Below are 22,090 nucleotides of genomic sequence, written 5' to 3' on the forward strand. Positions count from 1 at the left end.
GGCCCTTGGTCCCCCATTAGGATAAACATACACTGCCCTTTGGATGGACTAATCAACACTATTTTACTCCTCACTTTTTACTCCTAACTGTGTGTTAAATGTCTGTATGGTATGTGAGCAAAGACAAATTTCTGTCCTCCTGGGCAGACAATAAAGTCTGTTTTGATTTGATTTTGATTTGATTTGATTATTTTTATTATTTCCACCTTTGAACTTCCGTCATTAGCTTGCGAAGAATTGACGATACAAGGCCCCTACTTCTCTCTCACCCCCACCATCACCAACTGAAGGAATAGACAGAGAGAATGACAAGTAAAAAGTGAGAGTCATGAGGACATTGAAAGAACAAACAATCGAACTCACAATGCGAAGGTCGAGCCAAAGCAGAGTGAACACAGGTGGAAGAAACTGGAGGAAAAGTTCAAATACAATTGTTTTGATGTTACCGTCCACGTTCGCCATTCACCAGTATATAAAAACAGACTTCTTCTTTGGCTTAAACTTTATTTCAAAAAGAAATTATGATAATTATGTCATAGTACTTGGTCGCAGTGACAACAACTCTGCATCGTGTTACAATTTTCGGGAAAATGCATTCAGTTTACGTGCGCACGAACCTCAGACGAATCTCATAAAAGAGTCAATTAACAGTCTTCCACTCTTTCAGTTTGTGGATTATTAATTGGTTTTTACAAATTTTTGTCTTGTACTGAGAAAGATTCGGTCAGCAATACACAGGAGTGAAGCGTGCTTTGAGCATTGGTCTTCAAAATGTCACGTGAGTACCGCATCAATATTTTAAAAAACCAATAAAACAAACCTTTAAAAATAACATTGGTAGTCCACACTTTACGAATATATCTCCTTTATAATACAGCTTTGCCACAATCACTCGATATCAATCAAACCATGTCGCCCTAGATCGAGGATGTGTTAAACAAATTATGGAAAAAAAAAAAGAAAAAAAGAAAGAAATACAAGGAGCACAAAGGGTTTGCAGTGAACCTTCAGATTGTTAGCAACACACCTGTAAGGCAGAGGTCACACTCTGAACTCACTTTTTCTCGCACTTTTCTCCTTGTAACTACGATGCTGGGAACACCTGCTCTCTATCCCTCCCTACCCCAACGAGCCAAATCGGTTTAGTTTGCCGAGAAAACAGCCTTGTCTGGTTTCCTGCAAAAACTGTATCATGGCTCATTTCCATTGAAATGATTGCTCGTAATCAAAAGTAGGCCGAGCACCTGGCATTCGACAATACGAGATGCGATAGAATTTTAAACTTGTCCTGAAAATTCCGCATGCATGTCAATCTGAGACAGGATTACAAGTGTGGGGAAAAAAATGCACGTGTCCCATGGCAGGAATGACAATGATTACTCTCATGGAAATCTGTTAAGTAGGCGATAACACTTATCCTTTAAGATTACAGTGCTGAGACCTAAAGCATTTTCCTCTTAAGTTGAACATTTTGTGCATTAAAGGTGAATGATTATTTCTCTACATTTCATTTTTTGTACATCACAAGCAGAACTATTAAGAATTTACACCAGGAACAGTTAGCTCTGTTTAATTTCGCATTGCATTACACAATATTGCTTCCCCGACAGGATGCAGCTGGGCATCGAACGCATCACCCCCGTTCTAATCAACTCAGAAGAAGGAAGTGTAGAGACAATAGCTGTCCTATCGATCGCCCTTCTCAAATTCAATATTTGTAATTTGTTTGTGAGCAACTGGCATGTCGACTTCCATTATAAAATGTACTGCCATACAGTAACAGTGCTGGCTGGATGTCACTCCATCTGTGCTTCTGGAACAGTTCTAGGAGGCCCCCCCAAGTCGCTCGATCAGTTTACAGAATCGTGCACCGTTTATCAACAGGGCAGAACAGTCGAGGGCGCGGCATCACCGCACCGACTGTTGGCAATGCAGGCTAAAATATTTGCACAGCAAAGCTTGGCAAATGCTGTAAGAAACAACGATCACTGGCTAGGCTGATCGACATGAACTCATATGACACGAAACACACAACACTGAAATAACCAGGATGTTATCAAGACTACAAAGGTGTGATTAATTCTCGTATATGATACGTCGAACATTAAATTATGTTGATGGCTAGGAAGGGAACCACCTCCACAAAAATAAAACTTATAAACAAAGAAAAGATTCAAGGCGTGTTCATAACGCTCAAGAAGACTTCAGTATCAAAGGATGTTTGATTACAGAACATACTCATCCACTAATTTGACAATGCCTGACACGTGATGTAATTTAATGCGGCACGTGCCAGATGTTTTCCGATTATGGAACTCGCACGCTTTTTAATGTCTCAGGGAAAGGAGAGAGTGAGGAATGAGACTAAGAATGTCCTTCCCCCTACCCGAAATCCGCCTCCCGCGCTTTTCTTTTCTTTTCTTTTCTTTTTTTTCTTTTTTTTTTTTTTTTGGTGCATCAGAAACAAATCTTTTTGCAAGGAGATGAGCTAAAGCTTCCCGGAAATCCCAGAAGCCACTGAGAGGTGCATGTCAAGAGAGTTGTATAAATACTGCTAACAATGAGAGTTTTTTTTTAAATGCCAGGTGCAGCAAGGAACGAGTCTCAATCCAACCGAGATAATCAAATGAATGATATTCTCAAAGGTTGAATAATAAAAAAGGAACCGATAAGAAATGATTAAAATTAAACTTATACCTGAGGATCTATTTTCGCTATTTTACTCTGTAACCGAGCTGAAGAGGTCACTTGTTTTCACTCAAACTAATGTTACCAGGAAACCATTAATGGCAGTTGTCCCCCTTAGTAAACAAACTTCAACCGAATGCAGGCAACAAACAAATAGGGTAAGGGTGGGGGAGAACAGCCACTAGAGCCTTCGCTCTTGTATGAAGGGTCCCGGAGAAAAGAAGGGGGATGCGGTTGGTGGGGCAACGGGGTAGAAAGTAGCAATTGGGGGAGATTAACTGTCTCAAACATAAAGATTCAAATTCAAGCTACAAAACATGTGCAGCACTTTGCCGCTGTATCTGTCTGGGCAGCATCTGACACACACACACTTACATACGTTTTAAACTCTTTTATAATCAACATGCATGGGTACACGGCTAGACAAAGCATGGAGGGTCAATGACACGATAAGGAGGGGGCGAAGGAAAGGTCAAGGGTCAAGGCGAAAGGTCAGTCTGTGTCGCCGGCATCACGGGTGTCGGCAGACGAGAACGGGGCAGGAGGCGTGATGCACGATGCTGTCGCTGACGCTGCCCATGAAGGTCCGGCGGATGGCGTTGAGGCCACGTGACCCCACCACGATCATGATGGCGTTAATGTTATGCTGGTACTCGATCACCTTGTGCCACGTGTCCTTCCCGCCCAGGATGTGGAACTCTCCTTCCACCTGCACACAATACGGCTCCAGACCTCAACAGGAAGTGCATGCCATCTAACGACCAAGCTCGCTGGGGGTTTATTTTCTGGTTTACGCAATAACAAGGCGACCAGTGTTGCGATTGCTTCCTCCCTCGTGGCCAAACGGTTGCTATGGTGACAAGATTGCTTATGCATTTGGCTGTTTTCTTTCGACTTTCTGCCTTTATTTACAATCTTCACCACCACCCCCACCACCATCAGAAAAAAACCCCCAACAAACGGAAATTCAAATTTTGCGATTATTTTTAAAGCTACGTTTAAACAGAGTTAAGAATACTTTGACAGCATAAGGCACTGTTTTTATAAACGCTATCTGTCACACTGAAAAAAGACGAGGTGAAACAAATATGTTCATGAAAATGGGCTACTGTCAGCGGTGCCTGAATGTTTAGAGAGTTGAATAGTAATGCGATAGATGATAACAGCAGTGGCAGGTGGTCGATACAGGAGGTTGGGAGGGAAAAGCAGGGATAGAGAGACAAAAAGCAAACCTAGTGAGCAGATTCCAGAGGGGTAAACAAATTAAAACTGTTGGGCAATAAAAATTAGGCCTCCTCGATTCAACAGATCTCTGATGACTATACAGTCATGATGAAAGAAATATTACTCCCTTCCGCTGTATATAATATCTGTATAAACCTAGCTCTTGCTTGCAAGCTTTTCATTCTATTAATCAGTACACAATGTTGAGCTCTGTAATGTCGGTGATTAACCTTTAACATCCTTCACCCCTTGGCATTCCCTTATCCACTCTGCTACACAAGACAGACTGCACACTAGGGAATTCTGCGTGAGTATGAGACATGGGAGTGCGGTGGGTGGGAGGACAGGGGAAACGAGTTGGGGAAAAAAGGGAAAGATGATAAAGAGATCGAGAGATCGATAGATTGAATAGGAGAAAAAACAGAATTGCTGGGAAAATATGGCCCTGAAACCTTACATTATTCTCTTCCATCAGCTTGGTGAACTTCTCCTTCATTAGTTTGATCTTGTTATCTTCCTTCAACTTCAAGTCGTGAATGCTATCTGAGAATAAAAACAGAATACAAATGTACCATGACTATTCACAGGCCACCTATATGATAACAATATTTGTGGTATCACTAGAATACAATCTACCTCTCTACACTTATTTCTACTGTTGCTAACCAGGATCGTAATACCAAAATACTCTTACTGTGACCTCTCGGGTATAAAATGCTAATCACTTGGCAAAGGTAGAGGTAGTCCTCGTTCGTTTATTATGGAAGGAGGCGTTACAGACTATCCTTTATCGGGGCCAGTTCCTTGAGAGGGTGGTGCACAATCCCTCTCCCTCTCTTTCTCCTATCAACCCTCCAAGGGAGCAGGTGCCCACTGAGAAGTTGGGAGGAAGGGAGAGTTCGAAGCATTGTGGGACTGTGCCATTACCGGTGCCTCTGGCTTCAGTTTGCACTCTGGAGAACTGCGCCATCACTAGGCTCTTCATTTCTTGCTTCAAGATAACATAACTTTTTTTAAAGCTTGTTTTCGGAATTAATTCTCTTGATGAAGCACATGAGGTTCACGTGCTTATTTTCTGCAACTATCTATAAATTATTTTCTTTATAACGACTGCCCTCTCTACCCCATTTTTTTTCCAAAGCTGAGAATTGGCTTGACGCCATCTTCTGTCTGCTCCTGATCATCCAATGGGGTGGTCTACACCTACCACCAAGACAACTACTCACAACCAACCCAGGCACCATGGAACCGTGTTAATAACATTTCAAAACTGGCTTAGAGTTGTAGAAATCTCTACAGTTTTAAATGAAGTTCAAAGCGTGTTAATACAAAATAAATAGTACTAAGACATTTTCATACGTTTTACTGATGTAGAAAAGATATAATTTAAGCTGAGCGTTAAGAAAAATATATTCTCAACGTTTAATTAAAATGTTTAACAAGTGAACGCTTCTTCTATCAGAATCTAAGAACTTTTATAATTTCAGCCAAGCGTGCATCGTTTTTTTAGTAGTACTCTTGAACTAAAGAGGATTTTTTTTTTAACCTTTTGTGCTTGAACGTCTAGTCATCTTCAGTTTAGGGTTAGAGGAAGAACTGGTTATCTTAATGGGTTATTATATGAGTGATTGCGCATGATAGAAAATAACCACCGAGAGCTAAGCTCGTCAGGTGTCAGAATCTCCTGACCTACCTTCCTCCAGGGAGGCTAGGTGGGCCCAGGCCTCCGAGCAGTGAACCACGTGCAGACGGTAACCTGGCCGGTGAATCTCTTTGATGTAGTCTGCAAAACACAAACAACGTGCAGGGACTGATCATAATTATTGTCCTCTTCTCAACAGTTGTCCGCAAATCGTAAAGAGTGGAAGCACACATAGTTTTGTGTTCGTGACACAAGAAAGACTAGCAAAAAAAATCTTATATGATATGAACAGCAGAAACACAGTGAATAAATTATTGGCTACAAAGTTCATATATTAATTATAGCCAATCTCGCAGCAACTAACACGCACACACCCTCTTCCATCGACAATGCTCATCAACAATTGTTGAAACCTATGTCAACCTATTTCTGGTGCCGTGCAGTTCGAGAAGTGTAATCTTCATATTTTGTGAGATATTGAACTAAGTTGAGACTGATAAGGGGAAGTGCCCCGGATGTAAACATTAAGTTAAGCGTTAGATGTTTGTCGTCTTTAGAATAAGGTGTGTTGATGTGAGTTGTTATTAATGGTATGAGTGTTGTAGTCTGTAAAGTCCTGAGTCACTCGGCAACGAAATAAGCAAGATTTGGGCAGCCTCGGGCAATCGTCTTGTGTTGTGTTGAAAGAACGGGCATTAGTCTGGCTGAGTGAGTTGTTAAGCCACCCGTGCCGTGACATATATATTCTTACAAACAACTGTCTATCCCCAATCTAACAGCTACATAAGAAACACTGAGCGGAAACCAAACGGCTCATGTCTATGGTCATTTTGTTGTTGCTGATTTGCACACATTTTCAGTTCTGTTATTGTAGTGCACAGAATCATGTGGCACGACCGGCTGTCACGGTGTAGATCGATCTATTGCAATATTGTATGTGGGCTCCTGCATTGATGTGCTGCTTTTTGTTTACAAAGCACATGACCAGCAGACACGTTAACACTAACACACCTGCTTTTTTTCTTTCTTTTTGGAAGACTCCTGTCAAACCAGCTTCAACCCGAGCCTGACACACACAACCCATGTATGCACACCCTGATTTCTCCAACCGCCTGCAGTTTTCACTATGGTCGCCAAGTGACACAGATTCATGGCTAGTACTTGCTGCTATAACTGAGTCAATGTCCTCCATGTTTCTTCGTCTTTCATGTCATATAGCATAGCAAAACTGAAATCCGGTTTGTTTCAGTCCTATCATATATATCTCCACATGCGTGGCATCTATCATTGGTGTTTAATGTGTTTTTTTTTCTAGTTCTTATTCAAGTCTAGCATCTAGCCGCTAGTTAAACGAACCCAGTCGTATACCAGAATTGATAGGTTACTTATCAAAAGATGAGATTAGGTCAGCGTGGTCCATGCTTTATAACATCGTAACATTCTGATCATCAATAAGCTACACTCGACAAAGAAAGATGCTCTTTCAAAGACAAGGAACCATGTCCACATGTCTTCACAGAGACGCCCGGTTAGCTCAGTCGGTAGAGCATCAGACTTTTAATCTGAGGGTCGCGGGTTCAAGTCCCTCATCGGGCGTTCTGAGATTTTTTTCTTCCTTGGGTCAGTGGTAGAAGTATACTTCCGACAATTTTATAGGCATTGCATTAACGCGCAATAGCGGCCACTATAACATTAACGAGTATTGACAAAGTGTGCATGATAGTTATGTCGAGCCACCGGCCAGTTTACTACTGTTTTTATCGCCTTTGGTCAAAATAGGTGATACTGTCTGTTAACAAAAGCTTGTACACCTGCATGACCCAAGATGACATGCATGCTTTACACGATCAGCAAATCACTCGAAGCAAATCACCCTGCATCCTCAATATTCCTAATAATGTGTTGGTGTGCGAGTTTTATTTATCTATTCCTCTTATAGCCTGGCCTCATACAAGTCATCAGGCAACGCAGCTCGACATTCATTTCACGTGCAGGAGACTTGCATACTCGATACTTGCCGGGCTGATCGTGTTGACAGAAACTATGTTATGAATAGATTGTATTCTCTGTATTATTATTAAATTTTTCCTTTGTTATAAAATTATATACATAATACATAAAACATACACATGTGGAAGTGCGTCTCTATAAATTTCATCATGAATTAACAAAGTATATGTTCTTGTTAATTAAAAATAATTGTAAACATTTTGGGGGCTGTGGTTATTTTCTCCAAAACAGGCTTTCCAAAAAAGAACAGACAAGAATCTTATAAAAAGGCCAACGATATTTACCAGTCTAATTTCGAAACAAAGTAATTTCAAATGACCACTCTCGTTCTCTTTTCGACATAGAAAACATAAGGCTCAAAAAAAAAAAAAAAAGCTTCATAACTCGTTTTTGGAATGGACGAATTCAAGCCCGGTTAGCTCAGTCGGTAGAGCATCAGACTTTTAATCTGAGGGTCATGGGTTCAAGTCCCATATCGGGCGCATACTTTTTAGCTTTTGTTTCGAAGAATAGTAATCTTGCCATCGATTTTGTTTTCACGTCTTCTTTTATGCATGATCCTTCGTTGCATCTTGCAATCTTCAAGTCAACAAACATCAGAATAAAAAGTTTCTTACAACACTACTGCCACAAGGAACAGCCAACCAGCTGAAAGGAGGGGTAGCACGAGGCGTCCAAAGCTCTAGTCTAGATACACACCTGCGCACACACACACACAGTCCTGTGTCTAGTCACACACCTACACACACACACAGTCCCCTGCGCGGTCCACACTACACGCTGTGCTGTGTCGCGAAGCCTCGGCTTTTCACGTGATCACAGCTGGGCGGTGGTGTGGGCACTGACAAAGGGGCCTGCACGTGGTATTGTCAGCTGACAACGTGCCCTCACACACGTCTCCCTTCACTTCAGTGATCACTGTCGCACACACTTCAAGTAACCTAGTAACCCGTCCAGTGGTGAGACAGCAAGTGTAGCTGTAATACATTTAATTTTCTTGTGGCGGAAGTCTTCATCTACTAAAAGAAAGAAGTCACATGGCTGCAAGAGCCAAAAACTGAGTAATGAATCACTCCAGTCAACTGTCGTTTCCTTAACAGCCCATTTCAAAATAGGTCTGTCTTCACTTCCTTTTTCGTTTTCTGTGCCATGTCCCAGAGGAGTCGAGAAGGGACAGTACAACTATTTATTTATTAAGGTGACCAAGTTTTGGACCAATCCATGGACTTGGGGGGAGGGAGGGTAGGGTAGTGTAGACTACATACGTCTCGAGAAGAATTCATGCCTTGTGAACATTCAGTTTCATTACTACATGCGTGCGTACACCAACAAGCAAAACGCAAGACCGTGCAGGGACTGGAAATGCGGACAATTTTGTAAATCATAAATACATTCTGTACAGACTGCATCAGTTCAAGAAACAAAATGTGTGTATGGACATTAAGTTTAATTGCAATTCCGTTTACTAATAATTTACATATTTTTTTTTTTTAGTTGACTTCTACATGAAGTATGGAGTCATGAAACAGGATTATTTTTTTGTCACCAATTTCTTTTTCGAAACCACTTTTACAGTCTGTGGATGGGAAACTGATTATGGCGAACATACCTTCATGAATTGCCTGGTGGTACTCTTCATGTAACGTTCTGCACTTCGAAAAAATTAAGTCATTGGTTTTTGAAGATACCCGACTTCGCAAAACTAGTTTGTGCTTTTCTCTACCCTTGTATTCCGTGATTGAAGTTTTCCCACCACTACCATGGGAAACGTTGACACGCACACGCTGCAGATCACCACAGAAGCATCTGGGGCCGCAAACAAATATGAAAATTCACGCTAAATCCCATCACTGAACTGACACTTCCTTTCAGCACTCATGTTGAATCACAGAGATCACCGCACGAAAATGCAGAAACAACAGGAGGAAGAAAAAGCCGCCAGGATGACTGTTACCTTATGTGCAGATGTTTGTTCTATGTTGTAGAACACTGTAGGTTACGTGTTATGTATCTGTGAGACAAATGTTAAAAAGCTGTCATTTGAAAAAAGAAACTTTTAATACAATTGAAAAAAAAAAGAAGAAGAACCGCCATGATGCTCTCGCATCCAGAAGCAAGCCGTGCGTAGACAGCCACAGGCAGAGCCCGGCGCCCTGTTTACAATCTACAGACCAGTGTGACTGAGTAGGGACAAAGCACAGAGCACAAAGAGAAAGCTTATCACCTGATTTCTCGCAAAAGCTGCTGCATGCGGTAAAGCACAACCTTCCTCAAAACATGGCGCACGCGCGCCGAGGTCACATTATCGTGGTGAGGAGATACATTAAAAAAAAAAGAGAACCAACTAGAAAGGGGACATATTTCTGAGTGGTGACAGTTGTACCAAAAGGAAGACTTTCCCCGAAAAACGGGGACGGATGGTCACCTTATTTTATTAAAGCAATGAAGTCATTATAAATTGTGTGCGTGAGATGTACATGTAAATCACATAAAACACACACACCTTTCACCACATTGAGGTTTGGCCAGGAGATAACCCATAGAACACATCGATAACTGCCCACTGTACCGAGATTTAAAAGTAAAAATAAACGCCCAATGTGGGGCTCGAACCCACGACCCTGGGATTAAGAGTCCCATGCTCTACCGACTGAGCTAACCGGGCGAGCTGAGCGCTGGAGTTAACTATAAGCTTATATTCCTAATATCTCACTTTCTAACACGTTTCACTTTCTAAGCAAAGTACCTTGTTCCTTTGTGTTTGTCGCCGAGATACATATATTATGATGATGAGTCTGAAGTTGCTACCTAGTCTGAAACAATGCAACTGAAGTTGCTCAAAACAACTGAGGGTTCAAAGATCACGAACTCGAGAAAGCTAAGCGCGGGCGAGTCCTAATAGCGCTTTCTCGGGTTACTAAAAATAGATTGTGACGTCACGCAGCAGAGCATCATGGGATTGCTTTGCGGCCAAACACTGCGCGTTGTTCTTTCAGTTTACGCTACGGCGACTGACAAAGAGCGACATTTTTTTTAATTAATCTCTGAAACAATGCTGAAAACAGGAGGAACCAAGCACTGCTGTTGAGGTTTATGTAAATCGGACTCCAGATATCCAGAGCAGTTACCGGAGGGGACGTTTTTTTATTCCATTTCCAAAGCCTGGTAAGACCAGTGACAACATGACCCAGTGTGAAAGACAACAGGCAAGTTAAAGACTGAGAAAGCAAAGCGCTGGCAGTTTTTATGTGGGCGATCTGATTTCCAAAATGTGGAGAAAATAACCAGGAACACATATATCTGCTCTCTGCATTTTCGTGGTAGAAAAGGCCCAACATCTGAGAGCGACGAGCCAGTATTAGCGACTTCTGAGGCTGCGAAAAGGACTTTCACCGAAAATGATTGTCTACATGTTTGACACATCTGAATCGTTTGAGAGCAAATTTTTATCAGTTTATGTTCATACACTTCAAGTCTATGAATGTCCCTATATTGCCAACAAAGGATATAGATAAAACATCTTTGCCAAGAGTGTTTAGACAGTTTAAAAATGTCAGATACTCTGTAGACCGCACACAATTCTTTTGTCAGACACCCAGGATTATGGGCAGCAAGGCAATGTGTATTCCTCTTAAAAGCACCATACCACAATAAAAGAACTGATTGCATTCGCCCCTAAAGGTGCTGCATGTTTTATTGATATATTTGAGAAATGTGGCATTCTACAACACATTGAACAAGGAGATGTTTTGCTTGTGGACAAAGGGTTTAAAGTACATGTATAGCATTTGCTTTTGTCGAGACCAGCTTCTATAAAAATCCCTGCATTTCTAGGTAAGCGAGCTAGCCTGTCTGCAGAACAGGAGATGGATACAAGGAGGGTAGCCAAGGCAAGAATTCATGTAGAACGCTTTAATGAAAGACTGAAAAAGTTCATGCTTCTCAGTAGAACTATCCCCCTAAACCTCAGTTGTGTTGCCTCCCAAATGGTTTTTCTTGGATGCTGTTTGGTAAATTTTCAGAGTAGCTTATGTATTTAAAAGCAAGTGAAATGCTAATGTACCACATAGATTGGTCAAAGATAGAAATGTGGGAATATTTTTACCAAAAACAGACTGAAAAGAATTTTTGGTGTTAAACTGATGGTCAGCCTATCAATACATTCAGGGGCATATGACAGAAAAGTATTGTAAATAAATCTGTATAGTAATTAATATTATAGGTTACAAGTACTGTTCTGCTTCATAGTAAACAAAGAGAAAAATAAAAAAATCAAAACCGCATTTTTACACTTTCACGTTTTGTTTTTGTAAACAAAAAACTGCGCAGCAACGCATTCGCTGCAAACGCTGGTGTAGTACATGCGGGGAATACATGTCCGCTTTGCATTCCCAGAAGCCCTTGCGCGGCTAGATCGTGACGTCATCTGTGGAAAGCGCCATTTCACTGTCCCTCATACCTAACCTTTACGTACCACAAACAGGTAGCATACTGTTAAAGTGGGAAAGTAAAAATGCCTTTTCCACCATTTTTTCTAGCCGATCGGCAAATATCCGTAAACAAACACATGTTGGTTAAAGCCATACAGTCATTCGCCAAGAATCCATCAAAAGAAATAATTAAAAGCTACATCACTTACTCAGGCAGAAATGACAGATCGATGTTTACAGTAACTATACAGTATTTTTATTTCCTGCGAACTTATTATGGAAGTCAGGACAATATATATTATGTCTCTTTTTACTTGTAATAATTAGTTAGAAGCTTTCAGATTCTCTTTTCCCAAATCAATTCTTTCGATCGCAGATCGCAAAATAAAGTAAGTAAACAACAAAAAACAAAATAAAATTAAAAAAATCTGAAATGTACTAAAAAGGGTAAAATGATCGCTTTCCTTGGGTCTCTTGATTTTTTATACGTATAACATAAAATATAAAAGTGTGAAGGGAAATATTTTATAATATATAGTAATATTTTATTTCAATGTATTTAAAAAAAATACTTGCCCCCCAAAATCGACAACTATATGTTCTTTCGTTGACATAGTCTACAGAGTACTATTACAGGCTTATATATACTGTAAATTAAATAACACATTTTGTTCATTTGCTCTGCCTGTTATCGATCATGCAACATGTACTAGAACTTTATAACAGAACAAGCAAAGATTGCGATGAGAATCCTGCTCATCAAATCATGACCATATGATTTTTTTTTTAAAAAAATCAGCCATACTCATGTATACCCAGTGCAACCTTGGGCGTACGTGGACACTCCGATTTTAATGTAAAACCTGGCTGCGAAAACGAGACCTACCTAGTCAAGGCTGCAAGTAGGCGTAAAGACCGTAAATACGAAACAAATCCTTTAATTCTTTCCCCTACACCCAACATCCGATAGCGAGCGATACAAGCACATGCACACGCACTTTAATCATATTGTTTTTAAACCAGTATTTCCATACGATCGGTGCCAACAGGAAACAGTTACCTGAGGCTTACATTTAGGTAAGCAATGGCATAGTGCATGCATGCTGGCAAGAAAATGGCAGAAGAGGCAGCAGGCGGCCACTCACGTGATATCGACCTCTGGCGGACAAGGGAAAGTGATCGCCTTGAACACGACAACAGAGATAACATCAAAAGAAGGCGAGAATGGCTTAGGGCATCTAGAGAAAAAGAGAGGTAAGAAAAAAGAAAGACTGCTATATTATCTCAAAGGATGTTTCGTGCGCCTTTGCTAGACAGGCAAGTAGCCGCTCTAGGCGAGTCTCTCGAGAAATGAAACAACAGGCGAGCGAACTAACACACTAGTTACCAGTCGCTTCGAGCGTGTTGACAAACAGCTCACACGGCGCATCGATCATCGACAAACAGAACTGAAGAACGAGGACACGGAGGATAACGGTGCATGGCTTCCGATGCATTGGGAAGGTGGAAGATCTGCTTGTCTGTCTCCGATAAACATCCGCGCGCACATTTATCACCTTCACTCTTCTCCTTTCCACAACTTACTTGTTTTCGAGCTCTTTGATGCTGAAGAGATTGTCTAGAAGATTATTATCTCGCTGCATAAACAGATTCTGGTGAATGTCAACTTAATTTATGCACGTAACCGATTTAACAGAAATATCAAAAGTAGAGAGGTGCTTCAGAATCGTTCATAAGCGGTCTACACTGGGCGAAAAGTGCTTCCAGCTGGCGATTTCAAGTTATGGGGTGAGGGAGGTATGGTGTGAGGAAATGAAAATGAAAACCCCAGAAGACCAGCCTTATGAGTAGGTGTCACGTACTTATATTTTGTGTATCGAAATGAGATCTGAATTGCCGGACCTTCTGATCTCTGACCTGACTTGGTGATAAGTATTGTACCACTGTACCCTCGCGGCGCCCCCTTTCCTATTTTCTGCTTATGACCGTCCAATGAAGCTCGTGTTGACTTGCTACCGAGAAATAACAGCCCACTTCACTGGAGATAAAACTTTGTAACAAGTCTAGATAACACCCACACAGCTAGATGCGAGGTCAGGGACAGTTTCAAAACACTTCAGGATAGGGCACATCCACCAGCATTGCTGCTGAGAGGAAATTTTCTCCATAATAGCCCAGACATCCACTGTAAGAGGGCCAAGAAGACACACTCAATAGTTTTCAAGCCTGCTGTGATTCTAAGGAATGGCTTTAACCGGCAGCAAAGCCACAGGTAAGGACCCTGATAAGATCCGCTGTTTGTGTGTTTGTTGCCTGGCTGGTGACAAAGAAGGGTCACAGATGGTGTTCTGTGAAAATCGTAAATAACCGAAAGTGACACCAGAAGCAGCCGCCCTATACCTCACATTTGTGTCCTTTGACCGACTACACGGCCCCTTGTGCTGCCCAGTGTAATACGAAATGAACAAAAACCAACCTTCTTCCTTTCAAATAATCCCCATCCCACAATAAACAGGGAAACGAAATGTATGAAGGAAGCCAAACCACTCCAACTTCTTCCTACCATTCTCCACTCACCCGACCTTCACAACTTAAAAACAAAAAGCAGGAAAGAAAAAAGGGCAAAGAAAACACGCGCTAACACATGAAAAAGCAAACTGCAGACTGCCAACAGGCACAGACATCTCTTGCATAAATTGATTAGCTCGAACCCACACGAATATGTACAAGATCGAGTAACTGATGGGGTCAGTCATGTGACTCACATCAAATGTGTTTTGTTCGCGCTACTTTCCGCGTTGAGCGTCCACACGACCGTCACAGACTACTGGCTCCTCATTAATTTAACCATACGGCACACTGTCATCACAACGGGACGCACTCGACGTTGCAGCACACACGCCAGACGTCAACGGCATCGCGGCACGTGACACGCGGCATGGCAACGAGATGACTGCCACACTCCCACCACCCCACTCCATTCACCTTCACATCACCTACCCTCCCACAAACACGACAAGAGGAATTTCTGTTTGCTCTACTTGTAAGCATCAACCATCATCCTCCAAGACCTTTTGAGATAACTTTAAGCAAATGCTCATCTGAAGTCAAAGATTATTCCCTAAGCGTACACACCAAATAGTAAGAACATAAATCCCATTTTCCAAAGCTGAAAGTTTCAGTTAAAAAGGCATAATTTTCCGGCTACAATATACGATCATCATGCTGTGAAGGGAGGTGTGGAGGAAGGGGAAAAAGATTTACAAATCGCACGCGCAGAAAAGATCACACTTGCACGATCTTTTAACCAGTTTGTCCCTTTTGTCCAGCAACCTACATCTAAAATTGAGCTTCTGGCAGACGGCTCCGGAACTAATTTCCTACGTCTCAAAGAGGCAAACACCATCATCGCTGGCTGGCTCGGTGGAAGACTGGATGAGCGAACAAAGGAAATAAAGCGAATGCGGACCGACAGCAAGCAGGAGTGACTGTTCCAGGTCATGCAGAGGTCACATTAGCCAAGCCAGTCTATGGTGGCATGGCGAGGAAAGAGGGGACTGTCATAACCTGTCACGACCTGTCACGTGCAGTATGCGATAGCTTTTACCCCCTTCCCGCACTAAAGAAGCATTTTAGATACCTATCCTCAGTCAAATGACAGTCTTAGTATGCACGTGGTCCGGTGAAATGTACTTTTTGTGAATGGTGTACTGGCAGCATATTTGACCGCGTACGTGTGATCGAGACTTGGATTATTTTTACATTGTAAGTGCTTGGACATGTCAGTGAAAAGAGCAGAGAATCTGCGCAAAGACTTCACTGAGCAAGCATGAATAAGCTTTATCTACAGTGGGCGAGTCCATCTATTCATTCTCTCTCACACACACACTCAGAGAAGAGAGAGCACAGCGTGCCTAGGAAGTTTTCGGCCTATCCACTGATCTTATTCTTTCGTGAATTATAAATTTTAACACCTTTACGGCCTTACAAAAATATTCTAGACATACAGGTTTAAAACATCTTTGTTGTAACCTGAGAAATTAACACCTCTTTGGTCATAAGCCCCGCACCTTGCGTACAATGAAAATAATAATAATAAAGCAAGAACTGCTCTATGCCCTTCAAAAATGTAGGTGGGGAAGTACGTCAATAAATAAACATCTGAAAGAAAAGTCTAAGATTCCTTGGATCGAAGCCACAAGCAAACAAACATCGCTAGGGCACTTGTGCAAGATGTCTTTCATCGTGGCAAAAACGCGTGTTAGAGGGCGCCACTTGCATCAGGTTGTGAGTGAAGAAGGCAGAAGCTGAGTCGGATGTCCGCCACAGTCAAGGCCAAGTGAGAAACAAGCCACCACCCCAACTCTAAATATACACTACACGCAGATGAACACATGTTGAAAAGAACGAGCACAAACACTGATAATATTATCTCAACTGCTGGTCACAAGTTTCTCAATTCTGAGTGATAGAAATCTTTAACCAAATGACCATCCCCATCATCCACAGGAACATTTAATACAAAGAATGCAAAACAGGTAAACCAAATGCAACAAATATATTAGAAAGAAGGATTATCGAAGTGCTAAACAGGTAATTTACTTCTTGTGCCACCAAAAACATCCCTAATTAGAAATAAAACTGATTACTCACACAAGTTACCTCCCTTGGAATTGCGATGCTCGACGACTTGTCATTATCATCCACTACTACATAAAGTCATCGATAGCAACGTTTATTTCTCTGACTTAATTTGTAGAAGGCTGCCACATAAAAAGACTTTAATTTGTCTATGTTTTTTGGCTGTTAATTTATACGGTTTGCTCTGAGGAGGATTTTACAAGGGTTTGAATGCTCACACAGCAGTTGACCTAAATATCATTGCAATAAATAAACATTCTACTGTGTCAAAAAGTAATTTAAACAAAATCCATCTGAACATACATGCATTAATTTATCATCCACATAACTTCTTCCTACGAAAATATGTATAAAAGCCCACAAATTGACTTGGATATTAACATAAATAAACATGTACATAGTAAAAAAACAAAAACATTACTCTTGATGACATGTACATATTTACATTTCTGTTTACATATTTAACATGTACGCAAAAACCAATTCATACATAAATTCAATCTATTTGTTAACATTGATTTTACCCTCATCTATATGTTTATCCTAAGGATATGATTAGCTTTATGTAACTGGGAAACCTCTAATTTACTATAAGCACTTTTCTGGGCAGTTAAAAAAAGATTATGAACAGTCCCAGTCACAAATATAGATACTACAAAGACTTTTAAATTACTGTTTTCAAAGAAAATAGTCTAAAAAAGCCGATTTTAGATGTTTTTTCACCCCTTTTTAGAAAAAAATGCAGAGCTGTATATTTACATTCAAATTTAAAATGAGCATTAATAACTTATCACACTCCATTCTGGGTCTCTCCCTCACACATGCACCAAGAACAACAAAAGAAGTCACTGTTCATTAGATCTCTAAGAAGAAACTAAATCAACTTAAATTTTTCTCAGCAATAGAGAATCAATAGTGCAAGTGTTTTGGTGTGTGTGGTTTTAGATTTTGTCAGACTGCTCTGGTTTGACAAAAGGAATTTCCCATCAAAAGATTACTAAGCTAAAACGCAATATATTTCTCCCTGCAGTACATAAAGATTTGTCTTTGGTTAATTGCTCCAAATAACAAAAGATTACACATGATCACTGATTACCATCATAGTCATTACAATTATGGAATTATCATTGTCATTTGCTCTATCAGTGTCACTGTCATGCTCATTCTCCTTTTAATGTTAGTCTTTTTTCTTTACTGAATTTTTGGATGGGATATAAAAGACTTCATATCTGCGTAGGCTATTTATTTATGGGGTAAGCACTTCTGGCAAGGTGAGTTTAGGACAGTTTAAATACACATAATAGCTGACAATATCATTATGACAAGAATAAAGTTTACAGTGTCAAGCAAGATAAATGCAGAGTATCTTTCCTTCTAGTAAAGTTCATCCATATGTTGTTCCTTATAATAATCATGAAAATGTTATTATACCTTTAGTATAAGTGTATTAATATTACAAGACTAAGATGTAACTTTTGTGACTTACTTTTTTATATTGCATTATTTCACACTCCCACTTTAAGTGTAATCCCTACAGTAAGTATAGCAATCCATGACAAGCAACCAATCATAGTTATAGTCCATACACCATCTACTACAAATGCCTCAATCTAAACAACAGCTCCGCCCGTTTCATCTCTTACACCTGTTGTTGCAGCCATTTCGTCTATTAAACATGCCTCTGCAAAAGGTTACCGACTTATGGTGAGAAAAATCAATATCAAACCCTTGCAGAAGATTTTTCCCCCACTACATTCCTAGCCCGCGACAGAAAACCTTGAGAAAACACGGTTAACAGTTAGGAGAAAGGCGTTAAATCGGCTTTACATGGCGGTCAGGTCGACACTGGAGTGCTATCAAGCACTATTACAGCTACATATACTCCAGTACTCGCTTGTTTCACCTGCGTATTATCCATCTCAACAATCCACAATCAGAAAGCAAACGACGCTCCTGTAAGGTATATTTTACTTTTTATGACGGTGTGAAAGCGACTGGGTTATCTCGCAATGGGTTTGGAGCAATCAGTTTACTAAGAAAAAAAAAACGTGTTGCTGAACTGCATCCCTAGATTTATGGGAAGTAACAGTTTGCACGCGCAGCTGTTGAAGTGGATGGGGCGTGTAAAGGGGGAAGGGGGCTCTATGGACAGCTAGTACGATCAGTAAAGACCCGACTGCTTGTGTACATAGAGGGTAAACGTGGAAGCATGATAGCAGTCTCTGTGTGTGTTGTTCAACCGACAGTGAATCCCAAAGTAGCAACAGCCATAGCAAGGGCGTGAGTTTAAATGTCAACATTTCTTGGCCAAACAGACATTATATTTTCCAGCTTCATTGTCAGTGTTCCATAAAAATTGCACTTGTTGGATTCTTTGGCAACTGGGGACGTGGCCATTACTCAATGCATGCAGCCTGCAGGCAGCTGCCTAGTGCACACACATTTCGCGAGGTGAGGATAGACAAGTTTGTGTGCAATTAATCAAATGCTTTGACAACACACACAGAGGACAAACGTCATTTGCCTGGAAGTGAGCCACGAGTTATGAGTAAGCTCCCTAGAACACACACACACGTGCACACATATACATATAGAAATGCACACATTTTTAAATTTGTCAACTTCCTAAATTTTGCCGAAAACATGCACCACAGAAATGCATTACTCTCGATCCTCCCTTTCCCCCAATAAAAACCCCCACTTCACTAGATGCCAGAACACATCATTCAGTCAGACCTGAAGCCAAGACAGGTCTACAATCTACTTATATATAACCAGCACAACCTGTAACGAAGATATAACTGTATCAATGCCTGCAGTCTCTTCGCTGCCAGCGGAAGAACAGTGCAAGTGAAAAAGGAGGGCTGGAGTGGGGGCTAGATGACAAACAAAATGAGTCACTCACAGTTGAAGGCAAACTCGCTGTGCGTGCTGTTGTCCACGGATATCACAACATTCGCAGTAGCGCCGCCCGGCTGCGTTTGCTGGTGCTCCATTTCTTCCAATTCCTCTTCGAAGAATTTATGTTCAACTTCGTAGTGTGCAAGCGGTTGTGCAGCAACGAGGTCGTCTGCTGATCCTGGATCGCCCGCTTCTGAGGCCTCTGACGCCAGTTTGCAGGCTTTTATACTCACGACAGAATCGGTGAGTTTTTTAAAAAAAAAGACGCACGCTCGCAGTCGTCTGCTTCGCAGTCTCGGCCAGCCAACCTCGCGTGCGCCGAGAGCAACGCCCCTGTACAAACAGCAGCACAAACCCACGGAAGTTTCAAACAAGTTGCACACAAAGAATACAAACATTTGAACAGTTAATCATCCTTACCTTCTTCTTACTTGGTCTGAATGATTTTAATGACAATAATAAAGAAAAACCTGCTGTGGAGGAACGTGTGCCTGGCCTTGGCCAATGGCGCGGTTTGGCGCTACACAGGAGGAAGTGTGTTTGCGTGTTTATGCCAGTCAACAGCGTATGTGTACAATTAACAGCAAGGCCAAGGACTGTGTGTCGCCACACTAATGCCTGCACTTTACTGCGATGGTGTAAAATGGTGGAACTCATAACTCTTTCATGCTAACTGTGTCTGATTGGGTCAAATGTCACACTGACCCTCTTTTACGCTTCACCTCACTCAGCCTCTGTAACGTTTGCACTATGTTTACTGACCTAATTAGACGATCTCTCTCTCCATCAGCCTTCGTTTAGCTGTATACAGTGTGTACCTAAACCGCACAGCTATAACCACAATCTAAGAACCATTCCCGCCTCACCCCTGACCTCAGAAACAAACAACTATATAACCCTATAGAACAGCAACACAGTGAAGGTCTTTGTTATTGTCTCTGTTGCTGCACGATTAGATCCCACCAGCTCGTCGACACAATAATATATCGTCAACAAATGATAATGGCTATGGGCGGGCGGTATAAAAATTCTCATGCACAAGATGTAGAAAATCAAGAACACGCACATTTAGCCTGGGGATCAACGATAAGAATTCCATTAATGGGCTGTTGGTGGGGGAAGATCTGATCTAATTCTTACACGACTGGAGTTACAGCAAAGAAATGGAGTGACGAGAGACAGTGGCACACACAGAGAGAATTAAGATAACGCAATATGCATTATGGTTCCTTCCTCCATATAATGCTAATTTTAAAAACTATCAGCTTTACTCCGACCTTTCCCATCACCACAAACAAGCGCGCCTCTAGCAGGAAGTCTAGTCTGCTCTCCAGGAATGTACGCCAGCCCGGAAACACTGCTGTCAGCGAAACTTTCATAAAGTTTAACGGTCTTGCAGTGCCGTGGCCCAACACCCAAACTAAGTTGCTAATCACAATTATTTCTCTATAGAAGAGTTTACTGCTTGAGTCACGGGAATTTGATAAATTGTAAAATTTGGTGCCAACTTACCACAGTGCTACACTCCGTTCGTTAAGGGGGGCCTACTCCGATTTTTTTTTTTACTTTCAGCTGTTTTCCCCCTTTAATATTTGTCGTTAAATTGTCACGTTATACAGTTGTTTGCTAGTCTTTATATAGTCTTTAATTTCTTTTATTGCTTAGCACTGCTCTACACAACCCCTGTCGGCAGTTTAAAAAAGTTTACATGTTTAGTTGTTAATATCAGCAGAATAAGGAGCAATGTGTAACAACCCAATCAAAAAAAAAAAAAAAAAAATCTCTTGTTAACATGCACACCAGTATAACTTCCAATGACATCTTACACCTATTTCATGCTATCTTTTAAATGATTTTTGCTCGTAAAAACAGCGCCTTCTTCTACATTCTGTCCTCACCCTATTTCCTCTTGTGCGTCTAAATAGTAGATAAGTCACGACCAGTCGAAAGACCGGTTTGCGATATGCGGTGTTTATTACTAACCGATCCGTTTTGCGTCCTTGATACGGGCAGTTTTAAATTCGAAGGTTCATGTTTACTTTGACATTTTCATTTTTCGGTCAGTAGGTGCATGAACTCACGAACGTTGTAAACAGCAAGGCATATGAACACGCGATAAAAGACAACGCTATTAACACATACTGTCATTCCACGCAGAAATAAAAAAAAAACCACATATATGTCGGTGCTGATTAATCACCTGACCACCTTTCGCATGTGTGCTAAGCTTTTGTTCTATTTCATGGGTGTTGTGTCTCGTTTAATGTGCTAGTTTTATGTGGCCTCTATATCCAAAAGCACATTTTTAAATTACAAAATGTTGCTAAAACCGAAACTACAGTAAGTGGCTTTTCATGACCGGCAAAGTAGGCTGATAGTTCAAGACTAAGAGATGACTCCTCACCTTTATGGCCTATACTGATAAGATATAGGCGCAGTTGCATTTGTGAGCATCTCCAATTAAAAACAAAAACAGCGCATATGCGAGTACAAAAGAGCTGCAAAAAAAAAAAAAAGCCTTCTGTTTCTTGCTATTGCACTGATAAAGCGGCTT

At 41.1% G+C, this 22,090-nt stretch overlaps 1 protein-coding gene and 3 non-coding genes across 4 annotated transcripts; 2 read left to right on the plus strand and 2 right to left on the minus strand.

Annotated features, from left to right (window-relative positions):
• Positions 1-489: 489 nt before the first annotated feature.
• Positions 490-21,066, minus strand: LOC112571747 (putative universal stress protein SAS1637). The gene is made up of 5 exons (XM_025251003.1): positions 21,049-21,066; positions 19,541-19,869; positions 5,606-5,695; positions 4,370-4,455; positions 490-3,397 (listed from the first exon to the last, which is right to left on the minus strand). Exons 2-5 carry the CDS (start codon positions 19,629-19,631, stop codon positions 3,200-3,202), a joined length of 465 nt encoding a protein of 154 aa, XP_025106788.1. The 5' UTR covers positions 19,632-19,869; positions 21,049-21,066; the 3' UTR covers positions 490-3,199.
• On the plus strand, positions 7,078-7,150 carry Trnak-uuu. Its single transcript has one exon. It is a non-coding gene; the product is annotated as a tRNA-Lys (tRNA).
• On the plus strand, positions 7,974-8,046 carry Trnak-uuu. Its single transcript has one exon. It is a non-coding gene; the product is annotated as a tRNA-Lys (tRNA).
• Trnak-cuu lies at positions 10,157-10,229 on the minus strand. The gene has a single exon. It is a non-coding gene; the product is annotated as a tRNA-Lys (tRNA).
• Positions 21,067-22,090: the final 1,024 nt, after the last annotated feature.

This window comes from Pomacea canaliculata, linkage group LG9 (assembly GCF_003073045.1).
Source record: "Pomacea canaliculata isolate SZHN2017 linkage group LG9, ASM307304v1, whole genome shotgun sequence".
In the NCBI taxonomy this organism is placed as follows: domain Eukaryota; kingdom Metazoa; phylum Mollusca; class Gastropoda; order Architaenioglossa; family Ampullariidae; genus Pomacea; species Pomacea canaliculata.

Coding starts and splice junctions, on each gene's coding strand:
- LOC112571747 (XM_025251003.1), bottom strand. CDS start 19,631: ATGGAGCACCAGCAAACGCAGCCGGGCGGCGCTACTGCGAATGTTGTG. Junction 4,456..5,605: donor CCTAGCCTCCCTGGAGGAAG/GTAGGTCAGGAG, acceptor TTTTATTCTCAG/ATAGCATTCACGACTTGAAG. Junction 3,398..4,369: donor AGCTGATGGAAGAGAATAAT/GTAAGGTTTCAG, acceptor TATTGTGTGCAG/GTGGAAGGAGAGTTCCACAT.